General features: G+C 36.4%; 1 protein-coding gene across 1 annotated transcript in view; it reads left to right on the top strand.

Moving 5' to 3' along the window:
• Window positions 1-24,996, top strand: part of LOC107041693 (troponin I) — a 57,597-nt gene extending 32,601 nt beyond the window's left edge. The window contains exons 6-13 of the mRNA XM_015262355.2: window positions 1,507-1,550; window positions 1,623-1,764; window positions 11,068-11,106; window positions 19,229-19,433; window positions 19,620-19,694; window positions 20,469-20,534; window positions 21,944-22,150; window positions 24,578-24,996. Of these exons, the coding sequence (XP_015117841.2) occupies window positions 1,507-1,550; window positions 1,623-1,764; window positions 11,068-11,106; window positions 19,229-19,433; window positions 19,620-19,694; window positions 20,469-20,534; window positions 21,944-22,150; window positions 24,578-24,591 (792 nt within the window). The 3' untranslated portion in view covers window positions 24,592-24,996. The remainder of the gene's footprint in view (window positions 1-1,506; window positions 1,551-1,622; window positions 1,765-11,067; window positions 11,107-19,228; window positions 19,434-19,619; window positions 19,695-20,468; window positions 20,535-21,943; window positions 22,151-24,577) is intronic.
• The last annotated feature ends 965 nt before the right edge of the window (window positions 24,997-25,961 follow it).

Raw genomic sequence — 25,961 nt, 5'->3', positions numbered from 1 at the left:
CCCCCCCCCCCTTGAGGTCATTAGACCCTCATGATCACTTCGTTCGCCCGTCCCGTTTGACCCTTAACACCGTTTGAACCTTATAATTACTCTCTTCCCGTTGAAAAATGACCGGGGCCATGGGCATCTTATAAGAAGCCAACGGAACATAAACATTCGGGAGGCGATAAAAGTGCCGAGAGGGGGTAGGCCTCGAGCGCTCGGTGCGCGAGGTATCTTATAGAGAGGTATCTTACACGAAGCCTTTACTGTACTTTCATTCGTTCCTCATAAAAAATCAAAGAAAAAAATTACAAAAATCAGGGCCAAGAATTCTCATAGAAAACGTCTTAACGGCAGAAGTTGTATAGAAAAATCAACATCTATAAACATTTTTCCATAAACAAATGGTTATTTAAAAACGCAGGGGGGGGGGTTCATAATTTTTAATAGAGTCGGTGCAGAAAATAAATAGAAATTTTTTTTCCTGATTCCTATGCGGGAATTCCATAATTTTCTCCGTATTTTTTTTTGATCGAAAATTAAAAAGATGTTCATAGAAATCTCTGGGTGTAAATTTATCGATTGTTCATCTTTCTATTTAGAGAAGTACGAGAACTTTCTAAAGGAAAAAAATCAATAAATGAAAAATAGGAAACGACGTACGAATTTCCAAAAAATATTGAGTGTGTAAGCATGAGTGGATGTGTGACCTGGAAGCGATCCTGACGAGCCGATCGTCCATCTCCCTAGGCACCTGTTCAAAATATTACAGAAAATAACTTTGTTTCTATAGGATTTACAGATATTTCTAGAGCCTTGAAGATTGTCCAGACAGTGAGATCATTTGTCAGAAGTTTACTGCTTTCCATGACTATTCGTGTGACGCAAATGCATTGTTCTTCTGCTTCAATTGTTTGTTTTACAATAATACTAGTTCCTAATGTGATTTCCCGCTCTGACAATTATTGCCGCTTTTGTATTTTTGTTTTTAAATCGAACATTGTGGTTTTCACTTTTTCAATGCTTCTGAGGCAGTGAATATCCGCTTCTAGTTGATTGAAGAATTGTAACACGTGTGGAAAAATTCGAGAGGAAATCCTAATGTATTCGATGGGAAATTCAAATGGAAATTCTAGTTGTTCTTTGCTGACTCGTATTGAAAATTCTCTGGAGAAATATTTCAAGGTAAAATATTAAGAAAATACTTTCAAAAGATTTTTTTAATGCAACTCATTCTTAGAGACATAATTTAATGCAACTCATTCTTAGAAACATGAGATGAAATGGGGCTCAAATGAAACCTCTGATCTGCGACTACAAAATTAGAAAATCATTTCACTGAAGACAAAAATGCTTTTCTACGTGTAATATAATGTAATGTAATTTCAACGCAATCCCATGGCAAATGCTTTAGAATTTTCTCTCGATTTCTCCATATACAAATAATTATCATGGAGTATCCTCACTTATAACTGCTATAAAATTTCCATCGATAAATCAATTAATTCATTCACTCGCGCCTAGATTACCGAACTCAACAGCCAAGTCAACGACCTCCGAGGAAAATTGTACGTAAAAATCCAATCTCCCCACAATATTCAATTTCTCCATCTATATTATATTTTAAATTGAATTTTCAGCATGAAGCCAGCCCTGAAAAAAGTCTCCAAATATGAAAATAAGTTCGCCAAGCTCCAGAAGAAGGCGGCGGAATTCAATTTCAGAAATCAGTTGAAGCAGGTTAAAAAGAAGGAATTCACCCTCGAGGAGGAGGATAAGGAGGTAAATACACTCATTTATATCCATTTTGTAATATCAAATAGGGAATGCATCAGTACCAGAGGGCTGCAATATTCAAATACTGAGGATGTTTGCATTGACCGGTGAACATTCTCTATACATGTATATATACATACATATATTATGTATTCATATATTATATATGTATGATGTGTAATACACCATAAACCATAGAGGGAAATACACTATCTCGAGACGAGTAAATTTATACTAGCGTTTTTCCGTAACTCAGAGGGTCTTTTTGCTTCATCTTTTTTTTGTACTGTAAATGGTCTTCAATATTCATCAGATCACAGAAGCTCCTGTGCATCACAGCTGCACGGAGAGAAATATTCAATAAAAATTACGTACCTTTTCCGTAATTCCGGAGCGAAATGTGGTTGTAGGAAATTTTACGGAACTGTCACGGGATTTTTCCGGAGCGTTCCGTAATTTTTATCTGAATTTCCTGGAAAAAATTACGATACCGTCACTTAAATTTTCCAAGTCGATTCCGTAATCGGCGAGGGAATTATGAGTTCCGTAATTTTTACTGAACATTTCTCTCCGTGTGGATGTAACATTATTTGAATAGCTAATTGAGGTAGTCCGTGGACAAAATAATTTAGTGGAGAAAATTGCATTTGACGACGATGATTTCCTTGATACAGGAAAATGTTCTCTTTTCAATTTCTAGAATCGTGAAATCTCTTGGTAAATAATTTTGTGCTCACAGTGAGAGAAAGAAGTCTTTCGGCAGGATGAGATTCTCTCGTCCCGAGAAAACTTTCAAGTGTTAGCATCAGTCTTCCCATAAATTCATATAGTTTTGCGTTATATATAGAATTTAATGGATTGTGAGAATTCAGACTTTCCTGATCTGATCACTCATCATCTCCAACTGAGGAATTCTTCTTTCGGTTGCACGACGAATACTTTCATTATCAATTCAGTAGCGAAATGGTAAAACGGCGTAAGTAGACTTATCTCCCAGTTGAGTTTTTGAGGAATATTTCCGAATCTACGGGGGAAAGCGGAATTTTCGTAATTACATTTTTTGTATCTCTCAATTGGCTCTACAAAAATTTTGCTATCTCCATTAGCTTCTGAGATATTTGCTGAAAACTGGCCAATAGTCGAAATTGACTTGAATCGTTTTACCACTTCGCTACTGAATTCAAGTGAGTTGAATGAGGCGTGAGTTGGTAATTTTAGAATGTGAATAGTGATTGCTAAAAAGCAATAAAGTACGATAGAAGCTCTGACACCCGCCTCTTTGTCTTAGCTACCCCGCTTTGCCCCGGTCTCCTCTAATCAAAGTCCTGATTAAAAAAAGAATTCTAGATATAATACAAACCACACGAATTTATGGGAAGAGCATCATTTCTGGTCTTGAGAGAATCGAGAGGATCGAGAGAATCCGCTGTTGGAAAACTTTATTCTCAATCTGAGAACGAAATTATTTATCAGGAGATTTCACGATTTTTAAAACTGACAAGAGAATACTTTCTTGTATCAAGCAAACCTTCTTTGTCAAAAGTAGTTTTTTCTCTCAGTGTACACTGTTCGAAAAAACATAAAATTTCATGTTTTCATTTACTATTCTCCCACCGTTCAAGCTCTAACCAGATGCCAAACGAAGTTTCAGAAACTTTGCAAAAAATATTCAAACTTATGTTTCAAATAACTTCTTTATGCAGCTCAATTGATTCTCCCGTCAGTTTCATGCACAAAGAGTTGTTGTAGAAGTGAAGATAACGGCAACTCACTCTTCTCAAATTGTTGGTTGTTTGACTTTGCAATTTATTATTATTCTCCACAGTCCAGAAAGAATGAGACAGACGGGGTAGTTTTTACCCGGAGACAGACCTACTGTAGGACAGTTAAATCTTTACACTTTTATCATTGAATCAGTAGTTTTATCTTTCAGTTTTCTGTATTTTTTTTTATGAAAAAAAGATTTATCTCATGCAACGTTTTTCGTTTAAACTGAGAAAAAAAAGTATTTTGAAAAGAACGTCTACTTGCATCAAGAAACTCATGGCTTGAAAATTTACTGGAAGAAATTATCTTACGCCCTGAAAAGAAAACTTTCGTCAAGAGATTTTGTACTTGTCCGAAAGATGAGGGGCAATTTATTCATAACAAAAAAGTGACATCTCGATCCAGCCAAGGGGTTTTTGCATTAAAAATTTTGGATTTGAGACTTGAAAACTATTGAATAAATAGATTCAACTAAGCTTGGTTTCAGAAATCACTCACTTGTCATAATCAAATTATCCTTTGGGACAAGAACAAATGCTCTTGACGAAAGTTTTTTCATTCTCAATGAAAGATATTTTCTTCTTGTAATTTTCCATGAAGCCACGAATTTCTTAATACAAGTGAAGACATACACGGAGAGAAATAAAAAGATCCCAATTTCTGTATCTCCCGCTCCTCTCGAAAAATCAAATATATTGCGACTTTATGTGAATACCGCGATTTTTATAACACTGCGGGATATGTACATCTTCGATTGTCGTTGAAAGAAAGTTTCTTTGGACAAATAAAAATGATAAACGGCATGGAAGAACAGGCGTGGCAAGGTGAGAATTACAAGAGACATCTATTATGACTTTTTTCTCACCCGCGCGCATAACCGCGAGCCGCTTGTACTGACCAATGCAATAAAGTTTTATAATGTCTGAGATAGCTGAAACAACATCGACGACTATTTTACCATCGGATGATGATAATGAAGGGGAGACCAGTCAATATTTTAAGTTTAATCGATGGAGATATCTCTATCTGCCCCGTTGTTCCTAACTATTTACCCCTTTTTTACAGTTTTTATTCGTTATAAATTTACTGATGAGCTTACAAACGCTGATTCATATGTAGTTGTGATGTTCTATTTGTGCCTCCATGAAGGATAAGTGATTGATATTTTTTTATACGTCAATGGTGATCATTTTCATGGTTTTGAAAGGTACGAATTAGGTGCATATCAATCACAGTCCGATCATGGAGTTACAGGAAAAATTTATGTTTCTAAATACCAATGTTGATTCTGAAATAAATCGTCATGTGGTGATTCATTTTGTGTGCATTTACTGATTTTTCAAGGTGCCGTACTGAGTAAAAATATTAGAAAATTGAATTGTTTTTTTACTGGATATACCCAAAAGAATAATACTTTATTTTACGATTTCAAAAGTTTTAAAATAAGATTTTCAAAAGTCTTCATTTGAAGCCTGAAATTCTTAAGTTAAGTGTTTGTAAAGTCTCAATTTGAGACTATGAAATCTCAATTTACTCCTTCTGAAAGTTACAAGTTGAGACTTTGGAAGGTCTTAATTTGAGACTTCCACAGAATCAAGTTGATGCTTTTGAATGCTTCAAGTGTAGACGTTCGGAACGCAACTTGAAATTTTTCTTTGAAGGGAATTCTGAATGTCTCAACTTGAGACTTTTAAAGGTCTCAAATTAAACTGAAAAAAATATATTTATAATTTTAAAAATATAGTGTAAACTGAAAAAAATATATTTCTGCTAAATAAACATTTTCTTGAGTCGAAGATTATTTTTTCGGAAGCGTATCTCTCCAGGTCAGTCATTTCCGGGTGATTCCGGTAAGGTTCCAGGTATTACAATTATTTTGAACTGTAGGATGATTATATTACATGGAGAGGTAAACAAACAAGTTCTAGAACAAGTCTTGTTAGAGCCAACAAAATCGCAATTTGAAAATTACCAAAAAGGAAATGGTTTGATTCGAATTTGAAACAAAAAAATATATACTTGAATTCAGTATAAAATATACTTGAATCAAGTATATTGATTCGAGTATATTCTTTTTTCCGTGAAGTCTCAAACATGAATAATTACTCTGCTTTCGACAATAATGAAATATAATATTTGATTCAAGGGGAGACTACTATGAGTTTTAAAAGTCGTGGGTTATTGGAGTGAGACTTTTCATACATTGAAGATCGATTATATAGATCAAAAAATTAATGCAAAAAAAAAAATTTTTTTATTGTTCGTTTGCCCGAAAACACTTAAAATGCTAAAAACAGTCCAGGGCCTCCAATTTTTGAGCTACAAAAGATTTTTGTTTTTAAAAATTTTCGGAAAAATGTGTGGAACAACAATTACGAGCCTGTTTTCCGGAATTCGACTTCTACACAACTGATTTCGGTTTTTTTATATATAAAAAAATTCACTATTTGTGTAAAAAAATACAAGAAAGCAAAGTTAGCCATTAAGAGGCGAATTAAAAAAAAATAGCTCGTAATTGTTATTCCCCATATTTTTCCAAAAATTTTGAAAAGAAAAAATCCTTCGTAGCTCAAAAATTGGAGGCCCTGGACTGTTTTTGGCATTTTAAGCGTTTTCGGGCAAACGAACAATAAAAAAAATTTTTTTTTTGCATTAATTATTAGTTTTCAGATCTATATAATCGATCTTCAACGTATGAAAACTCTCACTCCAATAACCGACGACTTTTAAAACTCATAGTAGTCTTCCCTTAAAAAATGGATGATTCACACGAGACACATTCATAGGAACGTGTAGCTGCGAAATATTTTATCCCTAAGTTGCAAGATTGCTATCATATTATTATTATTTGATTCAGGGATTCATTTCCCGACTTGGAGCATGCGGAAATGACTGCCCTGAAATAAAGAATTTTCACATGTAGATAGAACTGAATCACCACGTGGTGCAGATTCTCGTTGTAAATAATTAAACATCGGTATTTTGTTTAACCAATGGTCCATGTCTCACTTGACTAATGTCTTGCTCTTGCATTGTTTGCAGAATGCGTCAAAAGATAAGGTAAAAAGTTAACTGACGTCGCAGGCGCGAGAAAAGTACTAGAGTATCATTTGCGATGGCGGGAATGACCTAATTTCTAACTATCTAAAAAAGAATTTTAATCTAGAATAATCTCAGTTGATTTTCGTAGTATAGCATCACACTCGCCCGCAGCACGAGTTAAAAATCATGATTTTCATAAGTAAACATTGAGAATATTTTTTTCTTCAACACGAAAAATGTACCTGAATGACAAACTATGTTCATTAAATGGAAAATCCTGTTCTTTAAATTGAGAACATTATCGTGATCGAGAACCCAATGACATGAAAGATTGCAAATAAATTTTTTGGGAAGGCAAGGGAATGCCCCTTTATCACAGAGAAACAAATTATTTTCAAGGACATGTCTCTGATTTTCAGGCATATCTCAGTTTTTTCCAGAGGCATGTCACTGATTTTCAAGAATTTAGCCCCAATTATTAGCAATTCGTAATTGTGAAATTCAGTGATTTGCAGAATATTGAAATTCAGTGGTTTTGTCACCAAATGGCGTCACTAATTTTCAGGGACATCATCACTAATTTTTACAGAAATGACACTGATTTTTAGAGATCTATCTCTAATTTAGTAGCAAAGCGGTAAACCGGTTTAAGTCGACTTAGCTCTTCGCGGAGTTTTGAACCTTTTTTGTAGCTCTCAATTCGCTCTACAAAAAAGGTCATTACAAAAAATTTGTTATATCTCTCTTCGGCTCCGAGATATTCAGCAGTAATACCTCAAGAGCTTCAAAATTATCGGGTATTTCCCGATAGCTTCATTGCAAACAAATGAGGATGTCAAGTTCTACAAGTGGAAAAATCCTGAGCACTTGCGCGAGGAATTTTTCAGCAAAACTTGGTATGATGGTTTGTTTCCAAGGGGAGCTTGAGGGAAATACCCGATTAATTTTGAATCTCGAGGGGTATATATCGGATTATTTTTCCCAATCGGATTTTGGCCAAGCAGAGTGCAATATACAACATCAGGAGGTGAATTGGGGAAGATTTGAACAAATTATAATATGTTAATGGAATAACCCCATTTCCATAGACTGTCAAATATAAGATTCTATCGGAAAAGAGCCGAAAAAATGAAGAGCTACTGTGAAATACTCACTTGTAATACCACAAGAGCTTCAAAATTATCGGGTATTTTCCGATAAGTTCGTTGCAAACGAACGAAGGAGTCAAGGTTTTCAAGTTAAAAAATCACGAGTGCGAAGCACGAGTGATTTTTCCTGAAAAACTTGACGACTTCGTTTGTATGCAGGGAACCTTGAGGAAAATGCCCGATTAATTTTGAAGCTCGTGTGGTATTCGGGGGATTATTTTTCCAATCCAAATGTCGGGCAATATAATTGGACCATGAGACGAAACTCACAATTGAGAAACGAAAATTGTATAATTAACACAACAACACAATTGAATTCAATCTGTCAGTTTGACGAGGGGTTAATTCGACTGCATGATATTTTGTTTTTTATAACAACTATCAGCGAAAATTATCAAAAAATTATCAGTTGAGAAACCTGTAGCTTGTACCACGTGATGTCCAATGGGCCAATTATATTGCCCAATATTTGGGTTGGAAAAATAATCAGTAGTAATACCACGAGACCTGCAAAATTATCGGATATTTCCCGATTGTTTTGTTGCGTAGCAACGAGAGGGAGAAGTTTTGCAGATTTATTTAAGTTCCCGATCGTTGATACGCAGGAAAACATGAGGGAAATGTCCGATTAATTTTGAAGGTCGAGTGGTATTCGACGGATTATTTTTTGTAATCGGATCCTTCCCAAATCGACTCATTTTGACTTTCTTCATGACTCTTTCAGTCCACAGGATAAGATTTGACAGTTATTTGGTTAGAGAAACAATTGCAGAGTTAGAGGGGAATTATCAAAAGCTACAGGGAAATTATTAAAAGCTAGGGGGAAATAACCGCTGTAATTTTAATTGGGAAGTACTTCATGTTATTGAATACTGAACTCTGATTGGCTCAGGGAAGACCAGATCCGATTACCAAAAATAATCAGGTAAAAAAAATTAAGAACTACTGCGAAATATTCAAAAGCTAGGAAGAAATATCCAAAATAAAACCGTCGAATGGCCTCAAATACTGTGCTCTGATTGGTCGAAATCCCATTGGGAAAAATAATCAGTAAAAACTGACCAATAGTCCAAATCGACTTAAACCTGTTTAGCGCCCCGCTACTGAATTTTTAGGAATCCATCACCAAATTTCAGGAATAAAAATCACTGATAACAGTGATCTGATAACAGGGTCATGTGATAAATTCTGAACAATCAGTGACATTTTCCTGAAAATTGAAGATTTTTCCCACTGTGTAAATAACAAAAACAAAGGTTTTCGCCGAACAGTTGTCAAGACATTGGGCGAGTGAATTTAATGGAATGGAAAATTTTCTGTGTATCTTGAAAACTACTGCGGCACAGCTGTTAGAGAGAATAATTCCTATTTTTTCCAATAACCCTATTTTCAAGCTTTCATGTCATTGAATTCTTAATCAGGACAATGTGATAGTTATTTTCATTTGATGAACAGTGTGTGCGTGAAAGAAAAAATCTAGAGACCTTCTTCTGGACATTCATAGAGGAAATTCTATAGGTTTGGTGTATGTCATACGTACGGAGTTTATCTATAGAAATTTTTGTAAGGACCGAGACTAACGTAGACTAACGAAGAGTAATTAACGCTTAAAACAAAACCTTTTCATGTATAAATCCCGTCAAACTGAAGATAATGCTATGTATGATATCTCATTTTGAAGGGTTTTTCATGTTCTTTGAGTGTGCGGAAGCGCGATTTGATAGCTTGAAACCTCGCAGAAATATCAAGGCCAATTTGTAAAAAAAATTTATTGGAGAAAAATTAACCATTTTCAAAAAATCACAACTCACTAAGTTATCAATATTTTTCAATTTTTTTTCTTCCAAAATTTTCGCCTAATCGTCATCTTTTCAGAAAAAAATGAGACGAAAATCTCCAGCATCGACTTTTCGACGTTTCCTAATAAAACAAGGGTATTTCAATTTTAGTTTTACAACAAGGGTATCTCAAAATTCTTGTTAAGACTAGGGTATCTCACAATTCATATGAAAAATCCTCGGAAATCTCACGTTTTCCTTCTTTAACATCTGTGTAAATGGTATGAATGCATCAAAAAGTACATATAACATGAAATAGTTCACATTGGAAGAGAAATAAAATGGTTTGCGAGCTCCATGAGACTTCGAAATGGATGTGAACAACAAGCATTCACATGAATTTTGAGAAACCCTCGTTTTAAAAAGAAAATTGAAATACCCTTGTTTTATTAGGAGATATTGTTTTTTGTCCCGCTGATTTGGCGTGGATCTGTTCAGATAATATACAGAGAGAAATGAACTATTTTTCGATGAAATTATCTTCATGAGAATTATCTTTCTTTTTCTCTATACAATCTCTCTATATTATAAAAATCCAAATCGACTTCTGGTGATGAAAATTTGTTACTCAAAATTAAGAGTCCAATATTAAGGGTCACAAGGGCCAAAATAAGGGTCATGAGGGTGATAATAAGGGTCGTGTGGGTCAGAATAAGAGCCACAAGGGTTAGAATAAGGGTCAGAATGCGGGACACGAAGGTCAAAGGGTCAGAATGAGGGTCACGAAGATCAGAATACGGGTTATGAGGATTAGAATAAGGGTCACGAGGGTTAGATTATGGGTCAGATTAAGGGTCATGAGGGTCAGAATAATGGTCCAAATAAGGGCAACAAGAATCAGATTAAGGGTCATTAGGGTCAGAATAATGGTCCAAATGAGGGCAATAAGAATCAGATTAAGGGTCATATGGGTCGGATTGGGGGTTGCAAGGGTCAGATTAAGGGACCAAAAAAGGGTAGCAAGGTTCAGACTAAAGGTCGTAAGGGTCACAGTAAGGGTCCTAATAAGGGTTATGGGGGTCAAAAACTAAGGGTCTATATGAGGATCATATGGGGGTCATATATGGGTCATATGAGGGTTGGCGGGCGGAGCGAGCAGGGGGCGTAGCCCCCTAGTTCCATATAAAATCCTCCTGCATGAATGTCCTATAGAACATCTCTATACGATTTTTTCTAACGTCTCCACGTGTTGTTAATTCAAGAAAAAAAATCTCTGTGCAATTTCTCTCGAATGTTTAACTATTCTAAAAATAGTAAATCATATCCGAAAAAATAAATTTCACATGAATCCATAAACTTCATGGTTAGCAATTAGATCCATATCATTTGAAATAGCAGATAGAGTAATTCATCTACTGACATGAAAAAGGTCTAAGCAGTAATAGTGACTAAATCGATGTTTGTTTGTGTCCTAACACAGCATTAGTTTCGAAAATGTCTAATGTCTTCCAATGACGAACACCAAATCAATTATAACCAATGAGAATAATCCTGGACTTTATTAAATTTTTCAGAAAAAGCCGGACTGGTCGAAGAAGGGCGAGGACAAGAAGGTAAAGGAGGAAGAGGTCGAGGCATGATACCCATAAGTGTAACCGGAAACCCGGATGTTCCAAGCACAACGTCCCAATCAACAATATCTTATTTTTTCTATGTTAATTTTATCAGGAAACAAACCCCGCCCCCCACAGAACAAATTAATGATCCTATTATCTTCCTCTGTTATCACAAAATCCAAGGATAATTATCCTACCACCAAATTATCGGATTTGCCGAGTTCATTAGATGTTTTGTGTTCGTGATCCCCCACCCTGTTGATCACATCTGTCGAGAAAAAACGATTAACCATGTAATTTAACCTGTTTCGCATTAATTATGATGATGATGATGATGATGATGATGTACCACCATTAATACTGTGAATTTACATTGGAGAAAATCCTAATCATTGTGACCAATATTTTGTAAAACCTTGAAAATTTGTGTTGCGTTTTTCCGAAGGTAATAAATCATCCGAAAGTGATATATTTTCATTTTGTTGTAATCATTTTTGAGTCTGCTAAGAACTGACAGAACAGTTGACAGTGACACGAGCTCGATTATTCAGTGAGGGGACGAGTCAGTTTAAGGTGTTTCGTGTATATGTAGATCACCGGGTAGGGAGAAATGGAAGGGGAGCCTTATTGTTCTCGAGCCCTGATTCAATCGCTGAGCACGAAATTTTCCAATTTTCAAGTAACTATTTAAGTGTGCCTTCGAACATTTTTTGAATATTGATTTTATTTATCAGATTGATTGATTTTTTTCCCATCACCTACGGGTGTCAAATAATTTTTATTGGATGTTTTTCTAATTATTGAAATATTATTAAAATGCGTCTCGAGTTGGTAAACCTGTCGAGTTCTTTCTCTCTCTCAGTTCCATGGTCCAACGCATACATTTCCTATGATGCTCACTGACATTCGAATTACGCGCCTGCGCGTGAGCGCGGAATTGCCCCGAAACTCATAATTTTCCGAATCATTTGTTCAAATAATTTTCTTACGAAATCTGAAAAATCTGAAACTTATACGTGTTCTCAAGAAAGATTTGATTTATCACCCATTAGTTTTTCCTCAATATTTCATTAGTTTTTTGGGTGCCATGGAAAATTCCCTAATTGAGGGTGGGGTAACCTCGGAGGTTATAGCTAGAGGGGTTACAAAAACATCCAAATTTCATTATTTTTTGTCTTGAGACTGAGATCTGAAAAAAATGTGCAAGAATTCTCACTGATGCAGCATACTCAGAAATTTCTCTCGTGAATTTTCTAATTTTTTTTCATTATTTTGACTTTTCATACGAAACACCTTAATTGACAAATTTGATGATTAAAAATGGTTGAATTTATAGTGTGGTCTGTATCAAACTGCAAAAGATACTTGGATATCCTCAAATACGAAAATCCTTGATCCATAATTCACTGGGTCAAAGTTTTTAGTACTTTCAGCTATTTTCTCATCTCTGACATTAAGTTTTGTGATATTAAGTCGTTTTTCTTCCTGTGAAAGCAAACGGGGGACTGTTTTTTTTGTAACCGAAGAAATTTCCAACGAAACATTCTCTGGACATTTTCCTGCAAATTAAGTCATTATCGGCATATTTTTTAGCTAAAGTGAGGGGCAATCTGATTAATCAGGAGACTTAGATTTCACAGAGATCTCCCTTAATGAGGTGCAAAAAATCATTTTGTTATCCATTCACGGCTGAATTCAAGTGAATCGTTCAATGTTTGAATTTATCCAGCGAACCAATCGACGTATTCATCCCAAACGGAATGAAATTACCATAAAAACGGGATAACGATCATGAATCCAATGAGAGTGTACGAAACTTTCTGGTGCTTAAGGATATCCAAGGACTTCAACAGTTCTTTCGGTCGTTAAAATCCTTCTCAACATTTGCAGTTGAGCATCAGAGCTTCTATCCAATCGCAATTTTAACTAAGTCACCGAACATTTTGTAATGAGCATTATTTGAGTTCTATGAAGTCTCAACGTAATTTTTTTTTTTAATCCGCGCAAAATCCGACTTTCTGCATAATGTGATGAAAAACAGGATTCGACACTCCTGGGAAAAGTATTCTTTGAACCTTGGCTACAGACATCGGCCGAATCGTAAATGTTAAATAAAGTTAATTTATGAAGATGTGAATTGTTAATAGTACTCATCAATTTTAAATTATTAATCAACATTTAAATATCCAAATTCCGAATTATTTTACCAATCAATAATTGAGTTCGGAGGATTGACGTTTACTTGGCTAATCACAAATTCCTTTTGTCATTAGGCCCGATAAACCGCGATTCTAACCTCGCTTCGCTCAGCATAAAATATCGTATGTCACACGGCGATAAAAGCATTATCTGGCGAATGTGAGTTTATAATCCGAGCCGAAGGCGAGGATTACCGACACATTCGCCAGATAATACTTTTATCGCCTTATCACATAAGATACTATTACGAAATTTGAAAATATTTTGCTAACACACCTCCCACGAAATAGTTTACTTGTATACTTGTACACGGAGAAAATAATTTCACCAATTAGTTGTTAAAATTCACCAAATAATTTTTCCCGTACTGACCTTCACTTTTCCTCGTCCGGGGATTGGTATTGCCCCTTCCCCAAACACGTAAAAGTGAAAATCACTACGGAAAAATATCCTTCACGACTAGTGCCATGGAGTTTTTTTACTCACGTGGTTGGCCAGTCCTCACCTTCGGCTCGGACGCCAACACCACGCGAGTAATAAACTCCATGGCACTCGTCCTGAAATATACTATTTCCCTATATGTTCACGTGTACGTACATTAGTCTCATATCTTTCACTGAGAAAGTAAACTTTCGTCAAAAGATTCTGTACTTGTCCGAAAAATGAGGAATAATTGGTTCACAAGAAGAAGGCGACTTCTCCAACCAAGTCACGCAGTTTCTGCATTAAAATATTCTGGATTTGAGACTAAAAACAGTTGAAAAAATTGATTCAACTAGAATTGGTATGAGAAATCACTTTCTTTCAACAAATTATTCTCATCATTGGGACAAGTAGAAAATCTCCTGACGTTTTTTGTTCAGTGTAACAAACTTTTTCCCTGTCAATTTTCGAGTCATGAGTTTATCGGTACAAGTGAACACGTATGAAAAAATTCAATAGAAAACCTTAGTGCATTCGCTAGAAAATTATATTGGAATTCTCTAAAAATTCTTTGGGGATTCTATTAAAGTTCAAGAAAATTCTCGTTAAAATGCTATTTGTTTCTTGCGCAAATTCTATTACCTATTCGATAGGAAAGAGTCAATAGACTTCAATTTTTTTGTTTGAATGTTTCTCTTGAGATTTTTTGTATTAAAAATATTGGGCACGAATTTTTAAAAAATTTTCCGCTACATTTTGTTTTGTTTTGCATTGCAGGATCCGAGTGAAAAAACCTTAGAAAATTCATACCCAAGTATTCTTATAGAAAAAATTCCAAGAGAATGACTCTCTATATTATAAAAATCCAAATCGACTTCTGGTGGTCAAATTTTGGTACTTGAAATTAAGACTCGACAATTGAGGTTCACAAGGGTCAAAATAAGGAGAATGGGGGTTGGCGAGCGGAGCGAGCAGGAAGCGTAGCCCCTAGTTCATATAGAAAAATTGAAATCTATTGACTTTTTTCTATTAAATATCTCATAGCATCAACGCAAAAAAATAGAATTTTAACGAGCGTTCCCCACAATTTTAATAGAATCCCACTAGAATTTTCAGCGAATTCGCTAAGTTTTTCAATTGAATTTTTTTCTACGTGAGAACGAATTTCTCAAAAAACTTTTTTTGTTATTCCGGCCGTAAGGCAGCGTTTCGCGGACGCTCCGCGTCCGTGAATCTCTGCCTATGGCCGCCACGACAAAAAATATTATTCGTCATACAGTAAAAAAAAACTTTTCTGATGAATATGATTGCAGCCCTCGCCTTCGGCTCATGCTGCAAGCCTCATATTCGCTAGAAAAGTTTTTTTCGGCCTAATGACGAAATATACTATTTTCTCATTGTCAATCTACGTGGAATCTACAACGGACCCATAAAATATGCAACAAACTGCTCATTCCCTAAATAATTTTCCACCATGAACGATTTTATCATGCACTCCCCTCGTTTCACCTCTCCGTCATTGATTAAACCCCGCCGAACCGAATTTTTTTTTCATAATTTATGGTTCCACAATCCTAAAATGGCATGAAGCTTGGTGCTCCCTACCTGCAGGCCCCAAAGTCTAAAAATACATGCCAATAAATTCACACATTCTCACAGTCATAAAATCCACAAAATTGGTCAAAAATAATAGTCGGTAGCGCATGGTCGGCCTGTTATGGATGAAATTTGAACCCAGCTCGATGAAAGTGAGATTTGATTGCAGGAAATGTGATTCCACGCGGGCGCCACGGATCGGTAGGTATGTTACTAACGAGTTTTCGCTTAATAACACTTTGCTATCCGATTTCGCTTGATTACGAGCCTTCGACACGTTGGCTACAATTGTATAAACATATGGTTTGGGTACGTTGGTGCATTTTGCTTTATTACTGTGTCGTTAAACGTTTCGTTGGCCAACCGACTGGGATTTTTTTCCGATTAAATATGAAACGAGGTGTTATTCATAACGCGATTTAATGTGCTTTGAATTGGAAATTTGGAGTTATTGTTTTCATTCTTGTTCGCGCCGCGGAAATAATTTATCTGGTGCAAATAAACATTGTTGGGATCGTATAGAACTGTTTCATGGACCTCACGTCGTCAATTATCTCGAGTCATTTTGTTCTTTTTGAAATTTTCATTTATTCATATTCACTGTCTTCAATCAATGTTTTTTTCGTTTCAATTTATTTTGCGCTCAACATGAATTGTTCGAAAAACATTCTGTATTAATAACTTTTCTCCACAATAAATTCAGTAGCGAAGTGGTAAAACGGTTTAAGTCGACTTATCTCCCAATTGAGTTTTTGAGGAATAATTCGGAATCTAAGGGACATAGTATTGAAGATTGTTGGAATTATTATATGGGTGAGACGTAGATGAAGGCAAAAAGCCATCTCTAATGAGTTCATTTTTCTTGGTATGGATTGTATGTTTAATAACACCGGAGTCAGAGTGTTTATAAGAATTTTGTTTAGTCTCAGTAGAGTGGAGGAGTAGGATGAATGCCTCTTTATGGATCAGATTTTTGACCAGAGTTCGGCACCAATTTCTTTGTGTCGAAACAGTCTCTCGGAGAGCTTTGAAGAGTAAAGACGTGCCCTCATTAATAAAACCAGTTAAATTCAAATAATCAATTACGATTGTTTTCATTTATCGCCATAATCCTAATAAAGATGTATCAGGATATATAGGATGTGGCTGCGAGAGGATTTGGAATAATAACACCTGTGTACAATAGACTCGACTGTTCAGTTTAATTGCTGAGACACGACTAACTCAAATACATTATTTCGGTTGACACGGGAATGTCAACAAGTGTTAGTGAGGGTTCTATTAGGCAGAAGGCCTCATTGTATTGAAAGCCGATATCCAACAGATAGCGAAATTTTCGCAATTACAGTGGTTATAGCTCTTAATCGGCTCTATAAAAGACGTTATAACAAAAGTTTTGCTATTTCCCTTAGATTCCGAGATATTCATTGAAAACTGGTCCATAGTCAAAATTGACTTGTACCGTATTACCACTTCGCTACTGAATTAACTTTTGCAGTACAAGGAGGGAATATTTTTTTGAGGAGTACGTCTTTACTAGTATCAAGAAACTCATGGCTCGAAAATTGACACAAAGAAATCATCTCACATTGAGAAAAGATAACCTTTGTCGAGAAATTTTTTACTTGTCCAAAAGATAAGGAGTAATTTGTTCACAAGAAGAAAGCGACTTCACGAACCAAGCCAAGGGGTTCTTGCATTGAAATATTTTGGCTTAGGGACTTGAAAACTATTGAATAAAGTGAGTCAACTAAACTTGATTTGAGAAATCACTTGCTTGTCATAAACAAATTCTCTCGTCTTTGAAGCAAGTACAAATTCTCTGGATGAAAGTTTTTTCTTCCTCAGTACAAGATATTTTCTTCTTATTAATTTTCGAGCCATGAGTTTCTTGATACTAGTGAAGAGGTACTTCTCAAAAAACTTTTTTTTTTCTCAGTGTAGACGCACTCGTATCAAGACTGTTTTAGACTTTCCATAGAAATCCCTGGAGAATTCTATTAGGACAGTATTTATTTCCACGACTAATAGATAATTTTAAATTTGTGAAAATATGAATAATCGGTGAGAAAGCAGAGAAAAGTCACAGGAATTTCTACCTGACCCGGCTGCGGTCGGATTTTTCATTAATTAATAAATGTTGAGTACCACCCAATTTTACACGTATGAACAAATTTAATAAAAAAAACCTAGTGAATTCGCTAGACAATTCTATTGGATTTTTATTGAACTTTCTATTATTTTTTGACGGATTCTATTGAAATGTCAACAGAATTCGATATTTTCTATAGAATTTCCTCGGCAGAATTTTCCAAGTTTTTGGTTTTCTTTGATCTTTGATTTTCTTAATGAAAAGAAAAGCAAAATAGAATGAAAAAAAATCATTTTCTCTGTGTACAGCTCTCGCTGTAGCAATTTTTCCCCTATAAATTCCGAATCTTCTAAATTTTTTGCTTCTATTTCTCCACGAGATCCGAAAATTCAAATATCGCGGAATTAGCTTGGAAATTTCATGTCGAGGGATTCGACGCAAGCGGTTGTCCATTCCATCCGAATGAATCTATCCGCTTGAAGCCTCTGTTCTAAAATCATTGAATTCCAATTGGAAAGAATAATTCACTCGCATATAGAAACTCGAAATCAAGTCATCAATTTAATTGGAATGAATTATTTCTCTCGGCACGATTCCCCCAGCGGCAATTCTACTCAATGACATTTAATTAGATTTCTCCATTAATTGAACCAGAAATATTGATGGAATTAAAATCATCGATGCCATTGCCTTCCGAAATTCAAATACGTATTGAATGCATACATTCAAAATGCAGTCATTGAAACGTTGCATCTTACAATTCATGGTACCAATATATAAAAGCACCGGAGGAACCCTGTCCGTGTCTAGACGCTTTTGCGTCCTAATTGCCGGTTGTGAGTTTTAAATCACTGACATCCGCGCGTTGTGATCCCACCACGGTGGGCGTATAATGACACGTAATTCGCTCTTCGAGATCGGTGATTACACTTGAGATTGTCATTTTTATGGCAGACGATGGCAGTCGAATATGTAAATATGTTGCAAACATCGTGTTTGCTGACGGCTCCTTGACTTTCTCTCGCTTCTCATGATTTTTCAAATAAATCAACAGTGATGTTAGACCCCAACAGTTGAAGGTAACTGCAACTTTGTACTGGTCATTGTTGGATATTATGGATGTAAAAAATTGTGTAGGCGGTGCTGAATGCAATCATGTAGATGATCTTATAGCAAATCGTGCAGGGAATCCTAGGAGGAATCTTTTTGAAATTTTCGCCGGAAGACTTGTGAATCGTAGGGAATTCTGGAGAAATTCTAGAGGTGAAACTGTGGAAAATTTTTTGTAGAAAAAGCCATAAATCTTACAGAAAATCCTAGGAGGAATCGTGTAGAAATTTTCGGTGGAAGTCTTGTGAATCCTAGGGAATTCTGGAGGAAATCCTAGAGAGAAAAATTATTTTTTTTCAATTTTTTTGAGATGTGGATTTCCACACTTCAAAAATTTTGAAGTATGGAGTGACCAATAAACTCCACTATGGTTCCGCGGCCCCTGGAAAGGATTGACGTACCAAGGAGTATACCTGGGCCTCACATCTCAGGAAAGGGTCGAAATCGAATAAATTCGACTATCGCGCGAATCACTTCGAACATCCCTGTCAACAGAAATTTACAGAAAGTTTCCTACAGAAGAATTCTACTAAGGAAAATGGGTTAAATATCTATGGAAGCACCAGACGTCAACAGACAATGTTTCATAACTCAAACAACTCGTGCTCGATCGTAACCAAGTGAAATGTGTTTGCGGTTTGTATTTGTCCTCATAACCGATTGAAGAGATCCACTTCAACCATGAACTAATATGCGCAGAAACAGGAGGAAGCAGCAGCAGCGGCTGACCTAGCGACGCCGACCCCAGATTTAACAGTAACCTCTGTAACGGAAACTGTATCGACATCAGCTGTATCGACGCCTGCCCCCACACCATCTCCAATACCTCCTGAAGTACCTCCAGCACCAACGCCTGAGCCACCCTCGCCTGCACCCTCACCTGCGCCCCCCGCTGACGGCGAAGGTACTGGAACAGCGTGCATTCCGTGATAGAAATATAAATCTCTCATTCTGTCAATGAAATTTTTCAGCACCATCCGGCGACGCTCCCGCTGATGGCGCTGTTGAAGGTCATTAATCATTATGAATATTATGATTTAGGAATTTTGAATTAATCGGTGGGTTTGTAATGTGGCTTGTTGCGGTTTAGCCCCTGCGGAAGGACAGCCTGGTGATGCACCCCCAGCTGATGGCGCACCACCAGCGGAAGGCGCAGCTCCCACAGGTAATTGTTCAATTGGGATAATTTTTTAATGCTGAAATTTCTTCTCAAACTGAATTCTTCACCTAATCTTAAGTACAATAAATCGGTTGCCCATTCTTTGGCTGCGATTCATGCAAAAATGACTGAATGGATTTCAATAGTATTTTTACTATTACGTAGTTTAGGGTCCCCAATCGGCTTTAGGCTATGAGTTATTGCACTACTGTGCTCAGTTTAGTGATCGTAGAAACTTTGAGAAAACTTTGGAGCTTTCTGGAAAATTCTAGAACATTCTCGAGTTTTCGAGAATCTTTTTGAGATTTCTACAAAGCTTGAGGATATTCTTGAGTTTTAAAGAAAGTTCGAGAAAATCCTTTGGTTTTACAGAAAATTCCAGGAAATTCTCGGGTTTTCTGCACAATTCGAAAAAATTCTTTGATTTCATAGAGAATTCGAAAGAACTTTTGAATTTTCTAGAAAATTCTCAGATTTTCTAGAAAAGTCGAAAACATTGGGCTTTTTTTTTATTGCAGGAATTCTCAAAAATTCTGGCAATTCTGGAAAATTTAATTTTCTTTTATTCTGCCCACAACTAAAGAGAAAATATCCGATGATTTTGAAGGTCTTTGTAATGAAATATACTTTGTAATGAAATATGTGCGCAGTCTTTTAGACTTGACGATGGAGAAGATTTCACGAGATATGCTGTATAAATTGCAACCAGAAGAAACTCAGTTCATTCCATCATCAGAACTTCTTCAATTTCCATTTACTATCTTTTTGCTGCAATTCCAGGTTGCGGTGGTATGGGTGGCTGCAAATGCGGGGAGTTCTGTCAGTGTTGTGTTGGCGGATGTTCAGGTAGGTTGATTCTTCTCTCTTTCAAGAGAAGTCTCAATTCAATGTTACTAACTGAATGGGTCATCAGAGGAAGAAAAAACAGATGGCAACGGGAAATTTTAGGGAGACACATGGATATATGGGGAAAAAGCTCCAAGAAAAATAACGTGACAACTCGCGGACACGTATGAAAAAATCGTTTTTGTGATACCTGCCTCAAAAGTGCACTTTTCGAAACGGATTAATGTGCGTAAAGCGGTTGTTTTCCGCACGGCGTGCGCAAAGTTCACTTTACGCACCCCCTTAAACTTTACGCACTCGTGCACAAAAACAACCATATTACCCCAACTACCGTTTCGAAAAGTGAACTCGGAAGGTACCACAAAAAATAGGATGTGTTACACGTGCGTATGAAAAAGTGGAACTTTACGCACTAGTAACACAGTATACTAATAGAAATTTTCTGTACGGATTGCGTATACAAATTCTGTATGATTTCCGTATATAATATTTGGATATTCCTATACGAATATTTTCTACACGAATTATTTCTATACATAAATTTTTACATTAATTTTTTGTTTTCATACGAAAGATACCTAAACGCTCCAGAAAAAACGTAGAGAGATAATTTGTATAGAAATAATTCGTATACATGAGAGAAATATTCAAGAAAAATTACGGAACATTTCACGTAATCCGCAAGCGAGAATCGTTTTCGGTGAATTTCTATAGGAATATGAGAGAATAAATCTGAAACATTCAGTAAATTTTCGGGTGTCACCGAAAAAGTACGAAAGAGTCACGTAATTTTTCTGGAAGTTGTAAAATCTAACAGAAACTTCAAGACTTATTCTGCCTCAGAACATGAAAATTCTTGGATCTTTATAAATTTTTACGAAAAGTTCCGGAAAAATTACGGAACGTGTTGTTAAAATCTCCCCCTCACGGTGACTCATGGCTAGCCGTGAGGCGTCGGACGGATGAGTAATTTTTACCGAACAGATCGTAGAATTTACGTGACGATTGACACTTTTTATTGAATTTTACTTCGCTCCCAGATTACGTTTCGAAACGTAATTTTTACGTCTTTTTTCTGATAATTTTTATTGAATATTTCTCTCCGTCTAGAAAATTTCTATACGATTTTTTCGGTAATTTTACGGTAATTTGGGTAAAACTATGCGGAAAAAAGATGAATATTCATTTTTAATTCTCCTTTGATTCAATTCGAACGTAATTTCAACCAAAACTTTAGATTCGTGCTGCACAAAAAATACCATGTTTCAAGATTTCAAAAGTCTTGAAGTAAGATTTTTCGAAAACCTTAAACTTAGATCGGTCATCTCACGAGGGAAACGCCGTAGCGCGCTGTTTTTATCCAACGTTTCTCTCCGTGCATAAATTACATGAAACATTGCTCCAAACAGGAAAGGGTGCGCTAGTAGCAGCTCTAACTCCAGTTCCACCTGAGCCCTCTCCATCTCCAGTACCTCCAGCCGAGGGTGCAGAGACAGCACCTCCTGCGGAAGGTGCCCCAGCAGAAGGTGCCCCTCCCGCTGATGCCCCAGCCCCAGCCCCAGCCCCCGAAGGAGAAACTCCGGCACCTCCGCCAGCGGAACCAGCGCCTGCCGAGGGTAAGCCTTGTCTCTCTCCTGGCCTTCATATTTTCTGTGAAAATACAGTCAAGGTTTTATATAAGATACCTTAGGGACAGTAGGAGAGTGGAATTCCTGGAATCCGTATACCCCCACTACGCACACTTATAGAAAGAAAAAAAATAGGGATCAACGGTTTGAAAAACTGTGGTTACTCCCTAACATTTCAGTTCGAGAGGTTGACTTTCCCCACCATCGGCAACGTAAATGCGTTTGGGTAAATCTGCGCGACGGGTCTGCGCAGTAAAATTACTCTCGGCGCGTGAGAGTGAAACAGTCAGATTCTTTCTCTCTGTTTATCTCTTTTCTAGCTCCGCCTCCAACGGAAGAGTAAGGGCTTCCCGAACATTTAACTCCTTGAATTCTGGCCCCAGAGGCTGAAATGTTAGGGAGTAACCAGTATAAGATACCTCGCTCGTTGCGCCCGAATTCTATGCATTATTTTTCCCAATCGGATTTCGACCAATCAGAGCGCAGTATTTGGGGCTACCCAACAGTTTTATTTCAGATAATTCCTCCTAGCTTTTGAATATTTCGCAGTAGTTCTTCATTTTTCTTACCTGAATATTTCGCAATAACTCTTCTTTTTTCGGCTCATTTCAGATTGAATCTTATATTTGACAGTCTATGGAAATCGGGTTATTTTATTAACATAATTTGTTCAAATTTTCCCCAATTCACCTCCTGATGTTGTTCACTGCACTCTGCTTGGCCAAAATCTAATTGGGAAAAATAATCCGACAAATACCCCTCGAGATTCAAAATTAATCGGGTATTTCCCTCAAGCTCCTCTGCAAACAAACCATCGTGCCAAGTTTTGCAAAAAAATTCCTCGTGCAAGCGCTCAGGATTTTTTAACCTGCAGAACTTGCCACCCCCATTTGTTTGCAACGAAGCGATCGGGAAATACGCGATAATTTTGAAGCTCTTGGGGTATTACTACTGAATATTTATTTTTACTGAATGGATATTGATCACTAATCAATTTATAAGAGTTTAATGTTTTGAATTAGTATAGCCCGCATTCCCTTTTTTCTCTAAACATAACTCCGCGTGATAGAATGGCAGCTGATGTTGGGGGATTGTTGGTGGACTTGAGAATAATCACTTCTGGACAGCTGAAGTACAAATTATTGAAAGTACGTAAATTAATTGAATTCTAATTAGGCTTTATTCTTTTAAGATCATTCTGCGTCATCGTTTGAATAATTATTTCCTTCTGATTACTTCACTTGACTCTCATGTTTGATCTCTTGACCCTTAAGGTCATTGGACCCTTATGATTACTTCGTTCGTCCTTCCCGTTTGACCTTTAACCCCTCATGAACGGGGTCGATACTATGCATCGACCCACGAAAAAATGACTCTTTAAAATTAATTATTTTCAAAACTATATGGAATTTAACTCCATCAAATAAATAACAACGAAAAAACGAATATTGTAGATTCAATTACATATCGGTTTCATAATTTTCCGTTAATTAGAAGTCATTACATTTTACTTGTATCGAGCGTACTCTACGCTTGGAAACAAAAGGGTCCCGTCCGTGAGGGATTAAGGGGAGACTACTATGAGTTTTAAAAGTCACGGGTTTTTGGAGTGAGACTTTTCATACGTTGAAGATCGATTATATAGATCTGAAAACGAATAATTAGTGCAAAAAAAAATTTTTTTTGTCGTTCGTTTACCTGAAAACGCTTAAAATGCTAAAAACAGTCCAGGGGTTCCAATTTTTGAGTTACAAAAGATTTTTTTTTCAAAATTTTCGGAAAAATGTGTGGAACAACAATTACGAGCCAGTTTCTTAGAATTCGACTCCTACACAGCTGATTTCATTTTTTTTTCATATAAAAAAATTCACTATTTGTGTAAAGAAATATAAAAAAAGCAAATTTAGCCATGTAAGAGGCGAATTAAAAAAAAATAGCGCGTAATTATTATTCCACGTATTTTTCTGAAAATTTTGAAAGAAAAAAATCCTTCGTAGCTCAAAAATTGGAGGCCCTGGACTGTTTTTGGCATTTTAAGCGTTTTCGGGGAAACGAAAAATTAAAAAAAATTTTTTATGCACTAATTATTCGTTTTCAGATGTATATAATCGATCTTTAACGTATGAAAAATCTCACTCCAATAACCCACGACTTTTAAAATTCACAGTAGTCTCCCATTAACTCCGTTTGATCCTGATTATCACTCGTTTCCCGTTGAAAAATGATCGAGGCCACAGGTATCTTATAAGAAGCCCACGGAACTAGACATTCAGGAGGCGATAAAAGTGCCGAGAGGGGGGGTAGGCCTCCACCACTCGGAGCGCGAGGTATCTTATAGAGAGGTATCTTATATGAAGCCTTGACTGTACTCGAAATTATTCATCACGAGATGGGAATTGCAATTGCATTTTACAGCGCCTGCATCGTAATTTCGCAATTATAACGTTGGCAATAATCTCTCTCGAGGAATTCCCCATCTGCACTAGTCCAGCTTATATTATGAACTCAGCCCGAGGAATTGAGATGATGTATGTGCCAACTGGACACACTGATACATCGCCATAGGTTCTTCCACTCTAATTTCTTGGACGTCACTCGGTAATTTGTCATCTCTGGCACACAGTCGCATCACAACTGTCATACAGTGAATCTATCGAATGTCATTGTTGTTGCGTAAATTCCGCGGCAATGTTGAAGTGATCGTATGATGTCACATTGCTCGTGCATTGTAATGTCAGTAATACGTCCAACACGACTGAAGCATTGTTGTCAGTGGGGAATACAAAATTAATTTGGAACATGTAATCACTTGAATGTGCGAAAACTTCATTATTATTTTCAATAAACGATATTAAATATTTGAATGCTTGATTTCAAATTTTATTTCAATATTAATTGCATGTTTACTCGCGAAAATGAACCCTTTATTGTCTGTCGCGAACGAACTTGTTTGTTTATGAGAATGTGAATGTGCGAAAACTTCACTATTATTTTCAGTAAAAGATATTAAATATTTGAATGCTTGATTTTGTGAAATTTCATTTCAATAATAATTGTATGTTCACTCGCGAAAATGAACCGTTTATTGCTTGTCGTGAACAAACTTATTTTGTTATGAACATTTTTTTTCCTCGCCACTAGCTAGCGGCTGCTGGATCTACTGTCGTAAAAAAATCGTAAAAATATGAGACCAATTGTACTGTGTAATATAAGTATTTCACTCGCCCAATACGAAGTTTCAAGTTTTTAATTTGATTAGTTTATTTACAATCACGGTGAGAAGCCGAAAAACCCCCCGATTTTCAGGGTCCGTAAAAGTCAGCAAACTTTGAACCGCTACCATACGTAAGAAATTTTTTTTTTTAAATCGTCAATTTATCCAGAGATTTATTGAGCCCTTGGGAAGCCAACGAGAGAAGAAAAAACTCAATATTGTAATAATCATTTATTTAATTAATAGAAATGTCGACTGCGGCTATCTCGTTGTAGAATTGCCGAACCGACCTGAAAAAAAAACGATGCATTCTGAAGTCAATGTAAAACACATTCGGTCAATATTTTTCAAATAAACAATCTCCGTTGATTTGAAAAAAAATCGAGAAAAATCGTCAAAAAACGTGCTGTTAAAACGATTATAACTCGTTATGGGGTTTATGGGCCCGCTCACCGTCGATCCCTCAAAATTGAAAACACATGTGCGCCTGTCTACCTCTATCAGGGACGTCGATACCAGTTACCGTCGTTTGGGCCCTCAGGGGATAAGCAATGTACAATGTATTTGCGCCCCAAAGGGCCCAAA

Source organism: Diachasma alloeum, unplaced genomic scaffold, assembly GCF_001412515.2.
Source record: "Diachasma alloeum isolate Michigan unplaced genomic scaffold, Dall2.0 Dall_scaffold_00371, whole genome shotgun sequence".
In the NCBI taxonomy this organism is placed as follows: Eukaryota; Metazoa; Arthropoda; class Insecta; order Hymenoptera; family Braconidae; genus Diachasma; species Diachasma alloeum.
This window is presented reverse-complemented; position numbering and strand designations above follow the sequence as displayed.